Raw genomic sequence first — 8,489 nt, 5'->3', positions numbered from 1 at the left:
AGACTGAGCTGAAAAGTAAAAATCACTAAATGAAAAATTAGTTCTATTTAGCTCCAACCAGGACAGTACTTCACTGAAACAAGGATTTCTGAGGGTGTAGTCATATATCTCTATTTTTTAATTCAAAAAAAGGAACAAGATGAGATTTCTGTTTCATCCCACTTATTCCTAAAACAAACTTCTTAATGTATTGTTTTGTTCTACTCGTCTATTTGAAGTTTTCAGGTATAGTGAATTCTATCGAAGTGAATATCTGCAAATTTTTGTTCTAGGACTGCTTCTAGTCATACGACAGAGCGACAGATGTCACATGATCTGGTTGCTGTTGGCAGGAAAAATGAAAACTTTCATCCGGTGTTTGAACACATGGAGTCTGTAACACAAAATGTTGAAAACGACCCATCAAGAGAATTTACTCAGGAAATAATCACAATTATCCATCAAGTTAAAGGTGGCTGTAATACTTGGGGCATATGTATGTGTTTATGTATTTATACTTATTGAAACCAAGTCTAATGAATTAGATAGGCTGTCCTTGTGTATCTCAGGTGTTTGCCTTTGGCTTCATTCATTTGTAGTTTGGCTTCATTCTGTATTGTTCAAGCGAAATGCAGGTTGAGGATTTAAAGTAGTTGGGTGGAGGGTGATTATCAGAAGGCCTCAGTCCATAATAGGGGCAGTATTGTGGAGTGTTAAGGTCAAAAGGATTTTATGTTAGCGCTTAAGAGCAACCTGCTTGTTTAGGAACAAGAGAAGAAAAAAGGAGCTTTGCTGTAGTCACAACATCCTAGATATATACATACAAACATATCTATATATATATAGATATAGATATATATAGTTTCTTTAATTTTTCAGATTAATGTTTAGACTGCTGCATCATGTTCAGTGTCGAACTTTATAGAACCTAGTCATTTGAGTACTACTATGACAGAGCTGACAAACAGTTAACTTTCTGTTCAGCTTAGTCTTATTAAATAAGAAGGACGTCTAAGTTGGGCTGGCCTAATCTTTCATTTGTTAATGCTGAGCTGCAAGTAGAAATATTTTGAAATTTAGTCTCAGAAGTTGTCTTGGTGTCCTTAAGTGTTAATCTTTTAAAAGATGTAGTTTCTCACTATGTGCACAAATACTACGAATAAACATGCTTGTATTTAATCTTTTCACAGCAAATTACTTTACATCATCTGACATAACTCTACATGAACGGTTCTCAAAAATTCAGGATAAACCAATTGCAAATATGAATGAAGTTAAAATACGTTTGGATCCAGAAATTCACAGGTACTTGATGTGCTTTTTGCCTTAATTTATTTGCATTAAGGCTGTTAATCTTCAGTAGACTTTACACAAGGTAAAGAGTTTTTTCACTGACTCTAAACTACCTGCCATAAACAATTGTGTAGCTTGTTAGTGATGTGTTTGCTATTTATAGCGGTGGCACTTGTTTTTATGTAATGTTTTTATGTTCCAGGAGGATTGACATGTCTCTAGCAGAACTTCAGAACAAACGAACTGTGCCATCTGAATCTCCCCAGGTATCTTGACTGCTTAATTTTTTTTGGTAAACAGTAAGTTAAAATGTAGGTGTAAACAACATTTTCCCCTTGCTATTGGTAGGTCATTTTTATATGCTTTGAAGACCATCGGTTATTCTGACTATTTTGAAAGAAAGGCACACTTGAGCATATTGACAGATACCACAGTGGTGCAAGTATACTGTGTTCACTGATGAGTAAAATGCAAGCATGTTCTCCAGAGCAACTGCAGTGTGGTTATACCTGCTGCTTAAAGCCCTATCTGTTTGTAAATAGTGTAATTACAAAGTAGATGACTGACACGTGGCTCTTACTTTCCCTCTGAAGTTAGAAAAAGCCTTAATATTTCTCCTGCCCTAATGTTAGAATGGCCTGACACCCCCCTAATTTCTCAGAGTGCTATTTTATCCCATGCTTTCATCCAAGGACATAAGATTTTCTGTCTTCCCCTTTCAAGCTACTGTGCTTTAGTTACAATTTTTTTTTCTGTAGTACAGGTATGTCGAAATTCAACTTAATTAAGAATAGTAGGACTTTTTAAGATTTCCTGGAATTTGTCAATATTTTTGTCTTGGCAACTCCATGCAAAATTCCAGTGCTCTGTTCACTGTTGCTGGGAAACTTGTAAAAAGGCAGGTGGTATAAGAAAGCGTAATTGTTTAGGACTTCTTTTTGTTACTGTTTTGGACTTTGAATCCTTGGGTTGATGTGCAGACAGTTGAATTATGTTAAGAAGGTTATAAGCCCCTGAAGGACAGAATCATGTCGGTGTTTAGTTATTATCAGCTAAGTTAACTTTAACCCTTCCTCTTAACTAGAACATTATGAGAGTGTTAGAAGATCCAAATGATCTACGGCATGATATAGAAAGGAGAAGAAAAGAGAGATTGAAGAACGAAGATGAGAGAGTGTTTCATGTGGATGGTGTGACTCCAAGGTAATTAGCAAATAACAATCTCGTTGGCCTAAGCCTGTAGTTCCCTTATGTGTTCATTTTTTACTCTTCCACAGTTACATTCACATTTGTTGTGATTCTTTTCCATCATTTGTCCTTGTAAGTTTGACTTGTACCAAAATTCAACTGACATACGTTGTAAACTACTCCGTAATGGAATGTTACCTTGGAAGAGGTTAAGCTGCAGGGGGGGCAGTGGGGAAGTGATAAGCAAGCTCAAATTGTAGCACTGAATGTGAAGAGGCAAAGAAATGAATTTAAAGATACTTAACTGTTTTTCAACTCCTTGATATTCCTATAAAAGCATTCTATTGGTATTTTGTAGTTTCATGAAAGTGTTCTAGGTTAAATACATTGTTGTGTTGCCCTGGTTTTGTAATGTCATGTGGCATATCAAGAAAGGATTTTTCTGATTCTTGGTGAGTTTTGTGAAGAAAAGCTAGATTTTTGGAATAGCTTTCTACTGCCATGAATTCCTCCAGCAGGTTTGTTAAAGGTGATTGGCTTTGAAGGTTTAACCACAGTAATGCTGTTTCACTTTAGATGTTGTAAGGTTGGTTGATGAGAGAGATGGCTTGACTTGTTTGTTTTAGAAAAAATTGTCACTGTAATGAAATGTATCTACAATATGATTTACAGACACACTCATTATTTACAGATTACTCTTAATATGTTGCTGTTTGTTCATTTTAAATGGCAAATAGTGGCAATGCGTACATACTTGGGAAAAGTGACTTGTGAAGCTGCAGAAGAAATATTTCTTGTACTTGAGATTCTTTAAACAACAAGAAGTTACCAAGTGGGGAAAAAAATATATTGGACTGCTGCATATAGCCTTTTATGTACCCGGGGCTATGTCTTTAGCATATATGTGGCCTGATTATGTGGGAAGACTTTTATTTGCCACTTCTACTGTCTTGTAGGAGGCTCAAGTTCCTCTGGTAAGTGGCTGTCCTGGAGCTCAACATGAGGAGGGGTTACGCTGTCAGAGTTGGTGGACAGTGTAATGTGGGCTGAGGACTGAGATGATATGAAACATGGATGAAATTTTCCTGAGACTGGGATTTTTTCATAGTTCACATACTGGCAATATGTAGGAGCTAGTCCAGTGGACTTCTGTTTTTGCCTTAGTTTATTTTGCAGCTGTGGAAATGGTTTCTGAATGTTTTATGAACTATGATTTTTTACTTCTGGTGGTTACTTTTCATGGTATGCATTTTGTTTGGAGGTTTATAGACACATCTCTGTACTACCAACGTGCTCAGTTGTAAAAACCAAGAAAGCGAAAACCTAAAGCCAGAGTATCCTGCTTACTGAGGATGGAACTGGAGCATTTAGCCAGTGTCTTGCTATTGATCTGAGCTTCTGTTGGATTTGGAATTTCATGAAATGGAAAGTTCTGTACAACTTTCAAGATAGTACAGAATACAGCAGCTGCTGAAGTGCAGAAAGCGTTTCAACCAGCGGAGGGCAGCAATGACCAGGCATGCAGGCCTAGCGTGGTGAGCCTGGGAAACCTGGTTCACACAGTGGAGGCAAAGTGTCTCTGTGAATTTCTCATTGTATAAGCTTATACAGCTTACTGTGTACAATTCTGTGCGATTTGGGCTTGAGTTTTGTCAGAGGACTAGTTAATGTCGCTTTGCACTTCTCAGTGATATGGATACTAGGTTAAGGTCATTTAAAATACAGGATTTTGGTATGCTATGGCTTTAGATTTTAACTGTTCTCTCTCTCTCTCACATACACATCAGGAACCAGCAAAGCTGCAGTCTTTCAAAATTACATAACTCTCAACTTGATGGCTTCCAAAAGCCGATGAGATTCATTAAGCCACCTTTCAGGAAATTCATTGGGAAGCCTTACCTGGTAAGCATAAATGTAGAATTAGTAGCTTCTACATTTGTTGTTTTTATGCTTATAATTAAATTTTTTTTGCTGCATTTTCTATGCTGATATAAATCATCAATTATGCTATCCTGCCCTTTCAAATTTCAAGTGAGGCTTTATTATCTTCAGACTTTACTCAACAGTAAAACTAATCAGTTTCACAGTTCTAGTGCAAAAGTACTTCCTCAGATATCTGTTGAATCATAGATTAATATAAGTGAGCTAAACCCACTTTTACGGCCAAAGGCTGATACAACAAAAATAATTCTTTACTTTTGCATGCCTGTGCTGTGCTCCATAACTTTGCTACTGTTTTTTATAACCCAGTAGCAAGTTGGCTAGAGATTTCTTGTTTCAGAAAGCTAGCTTAGATTGGTATGATGGGTGAAATCAAACACTTTTTCAGCTAGTTTAAAAAGAAGATGGTCAACTTTAGATCTTCTATTGGATAGCAGAAACAGGTCAAACTTTTGAACTAAATTTTAGGTTCAAAATTACTTACTGAAATTAATTGATTAAGAGGCTTTATGAAATCAAACCTCATATTGCTTGTAGCTTTGTAAAAGAAATTTGTATGTAATACTGCATTTCTTCCACTGAATGCTGTACTACCTGGACTATAAATTAGAAGGCCTTTTTATTGAGCAGATAACCTGAGGTAATGAGAAACAGTTTGAGAAAAAGAATACTCTCCTATATTCTAGTTCTCAGTTGGAAAGAAAGGTCTAATACTTGTTTTGTGTGGGGGGCACTGTTATCATAACAAGGAGAAACACTGTTTTACTGAAAGTTCTGGTAAGCTTACTTTAAAAGCAAATTAAAATGAGGAACAAATCACAGAAATAATTAGGAATGTCTGAAATAGTATTCCTGAGGATGTGATATTATGCAATAGAATAGCTTGTCTGTGTTGATACCACATTTATCAAAGTGAGTTTGGGTGCTTATTCTTTTTTAGGCTATCTTTCTGTGATGTACTTGAATACTGAAATGACGAAGACAGTTACATTAGGTCCAGTAGAAATAAACTAGTGTCTTCTGGAAAATTCCTTCCAAGTAAATGTAGTCTTATTTCCAAGTGTTTGTGCTTGTTTAACTTGGGGAACTGGTGAGACCAGAAAAGCTTTATTAATGTGTGCAGTCTAATTCTAAAACATCTTTCTTTTTTTTTTCTCTTTCTCCTGGTGGATGCAATGTAGGGAGGAGAGTAGTGTAAATTGTCGTTCTTTATACATTGGAATTAACACCCTACAGACAGGATTCCAAAAGACCATGAAGCTTTTGAGGTTCATCAAAAGTAATTTTTATTTAGTCAAAGTTCTGACCACCACTGAAATGGAGCTGCCTTGCAGATAGAACAATGTGTATTTCAGTGTAAAACAAAGTAAGCTTTTAACTGTAAAAATACTACTTAAGGCTGATTGAAGTCCTCAAAACAAAGTAGTAATTGCTTATTAAGTAGCACAGTAATTGCAAATGAAAAGGGGGTTAGTTTGAAATAGAAAATGAGTTGTTGTTTGTGCTGAAGGTTGAGGAAGATTGCATTTTGATAACTCATAGGAACTGTAAACATGCAGTTTTACAAAGTCCTGCACTGCAGTGAGGAGTTGTCCTTTCAGAAAAACAGTAGCTATGGAACCACGGGCATTACAAATATAAGGTGTCCTGAAGAAGGAACGACTCTTTGCTAAGTCAGCCATGCAGGAGCTGCTTTGCAGACGAGTGGGAAGATAGAATATTTTGCCATCCATGTTTGTCAGTAAAACTAGAATTAATCAGTGCTCGCCAACTGGCTTGGAGGGTATACAGACATTCTGCAGATGTGTCCACAGTACATTAATTGGCACTTTAAAACTGCATCTCCTCTTCTGTTTTTGTATTTCTGTTCTTGACTTTTCATTCTTACTCTGTTCTCCTTGTCTGTTTTCCTGTGTATTCAGTATGTCTAATGCTCGATATGTAAAGTAATGCAGAAAGAGGGTATTTTTTTTTTTTCCTGGGCGGAGCAGATCACTAATACAGCTAACTCACATCTGAGGCAGTACAAATAACTCAGCTGAATAAGCTTGCTTCAGTAGTGTGGCACTCCCTGTGATGTGTTATGTTAAGATGTGTGGTGTTAAAAATGGCTTTCCTTGAAGGACTTCTTCAGGACTGGGTGAGATTGGAGAAGAGCTTGTCCTGGTGGGCAATAGCTCAAGTTCAACCTCCATACCTGTAAGCTGCTGGCACTGCTTTAGTATTTGCTGTGTGAGTTAAATGTGGTGGCATCCAAGCAGCCAACTGTAAGTTCAGCCACTGTGTTGAGTAGGTTTTTTGTAATAAATTCAGAGCTATGTGGCTGTATTTACATTTGTATTGTATTTGTTAGGAAATGTATTAGTAGAGTTGAAAGCAGCCTTAGAAAAACAGAAATGAATGAAGGTAAAAGCCATTTATAGCTGCTTTCTGCAAGAGGACAAATGTTTGGAATTTGCCATTCAGAGAGTCTCAAAAACCAGAGTTCAACAGTTTGGAACGCTTTTCTGATTATTCAAGAATGGACCATGAAAAAAATTGTTTACAGTTTATTAGCAAGTCTGTTCTGTCTGCATTAGATGACTTTAATGTAGGATATGCCAGTATGTAGTGCTTCTGTAAATATTTATCATATACAATGATGGAAAAGTGTGATATTTCAGCTGCGTGCATACTCTTGAGGTGGCTGTCATGGGAGAGGCTGGAAAAGGGCCAAAATGAGGCAGGAGAGTGGCTGGAGGGTGTGTTCTATTTTGGGCGATCATGGCTGGCTGACTGCAGCTGCTCGGTGTGTTGACACAACAATTTCAATACTACTTGTCTGTGCTGTTTGCTTTTGAAATCACGTGTGTTTCTGTGGCAGGCAAGTAATCCTCTAAATGCTCCCCTGTAATAGAGTTAAAAGTAGAATCTTCTAAAGACCAATGTAAAGGACTACACATTCGTTGTCTGGTTGCTGTGGTGGTGTGTACAGTGACAGTGCATGTGTCTCCTCTGCGCTCACCTGTGATGACCATATGCTAACCGTATTATTGCAGAATACTAATCTTCTTGCCTTTATTGCTACCTGAAGGGATGACTGCTATAGCAGCCTGTCTACTGCACTTGCTGCATGCAAACTGAGGCATCTGTTCTGGAGAGCAGGGGTGGAGAACCTTAATTGGGTTGTAACCTGCTTGGATCTCTCTGAGAAGATGATGATCCAGTCGGGTGGTCTGTGTCATCACTTCAGCCAGCCTGGACTCTAGGCCCTATGTTCCTGTTGCTCTGCTTTGAACAGTGTCATTGTGTCAATGCCACAAGATTGAGAGTTGCAGTAGTTGTTAGTATAACGTGGAAACTTTGAATAATTTAGTAACATTAACCTAATAACTTTGTCTGTTTTCTGACTAGAATTCTTACTATTCTTCAAAACCAAGTGATACTTACCCTCACAGACGCATTAGAGGATACCTTGAAAATGCAGGACCCATCGGAAGACACTTCAAGGTACAGATCAGCTTTTGTCAGATGTATGTTACCTAAAATGGTGATTTGATCCTGTTGAGTTTGGTAACACGAGACACATTTTTGAAGGTATTAAGTGCCATGAAAAACAGTGTCAACATAGCCTAATTGTTTCCATTGAAACAGTGAGAAGCTTAGCTTTCAGTAGGCAAGGGGACTGGCAATGGACAGAGCAGGGTTGTGCAGTATCATATTCATGCAGTTGAAATAAATAAGTTCACTGCAAAGCTGAGAATGAGAACTGCAGAAATTAGACAGTGATTAGAAAGCTTATCTATCCAAAAACCAAGCTGGTCAGCTTCTTTTCTTTCACCTGATGTGTGCAGAAGCTTGAACTATGGGAGATGTGAATTGTATTGCTTTCAAAATTGTATTACTGTTATTTTATTAGCCCTTTCATGTAGGGATTTCTGGGGCACTAATCTCTTGTGTATACCCTGCATGCTGCTATATGTGCATTTAAAAATAAAAAATTGTGAAGCTTTATTCACAAGGCCTCAAGATTATAAAGAGGCAGGCAACTATGTTTCTTCCTGGGGTAGTGCAGTGGCTTTCTGATGACATTTGATTGTAAAATGTAT

At 37.4% G+C, this 8,489-nt stretch overlaps 1 protein-coding gene across 1 annotated transcript in view; it reads left to right on the top strand.

The window, feature by feature from the left end:
• Positions 1 to 272: 272 nt before the first annotated feature.
• Positions 273 to 8,489, top strand: part of LOC104536650 (uncharacterized protein CXorf23-like) — a gene marked incomplete at its 5' end in the record, with an annotated part of 14,110 nt that continues 5,893 nt past the window's right edge. Inside the window, 6 exons of the mRNA XM_010179330.1 lie at positions 273 to 451; positions 1,170 to 1,284; positions 1,475 to 1,538; positions 2,357 to 2,475; positions 4,248 to 4,362; positions 7,795 to 7,890. Coding sequence (XP_010177632.1) covers positions 273 to 451; positions 1,170 to 1,284; positions 1,475 to 1,538; positions 2,357 to 2,475; positions 4,248 to 4,362; positions 7,795 to 7,890 — 688 coding nt within the window. The remainder of the gene's footprint in view (positions 452 to 1,169; positions 1,285 to 1,474; positions 1,539 to 2,356; positions 2,476 to 4,247; positions 4,363 to 7,794; positions 7,891 to 8,489) is intronic.

The sequence above is a fragment of the Mesitornis unicolor genome, unplaced genomic scaffold (assembly GCF_000695765.1).
Source record: "Mesitornis unicolor isolate BGI_N332 unplaced genomic scaffold, ASM69576v1 scaffold48342, whole genome shotgun sequence".
NCBI lineage: Eukaryota > Metazoa > Chordata > Aves > Mesitornithiformes > Mesitornithidae > Mesitornis > Mesitornis unicolor.
Note: the sequence above shows the minus strand (reverse complement) of the source record. Positions and strands in the feature narration are given on the sequence as shown.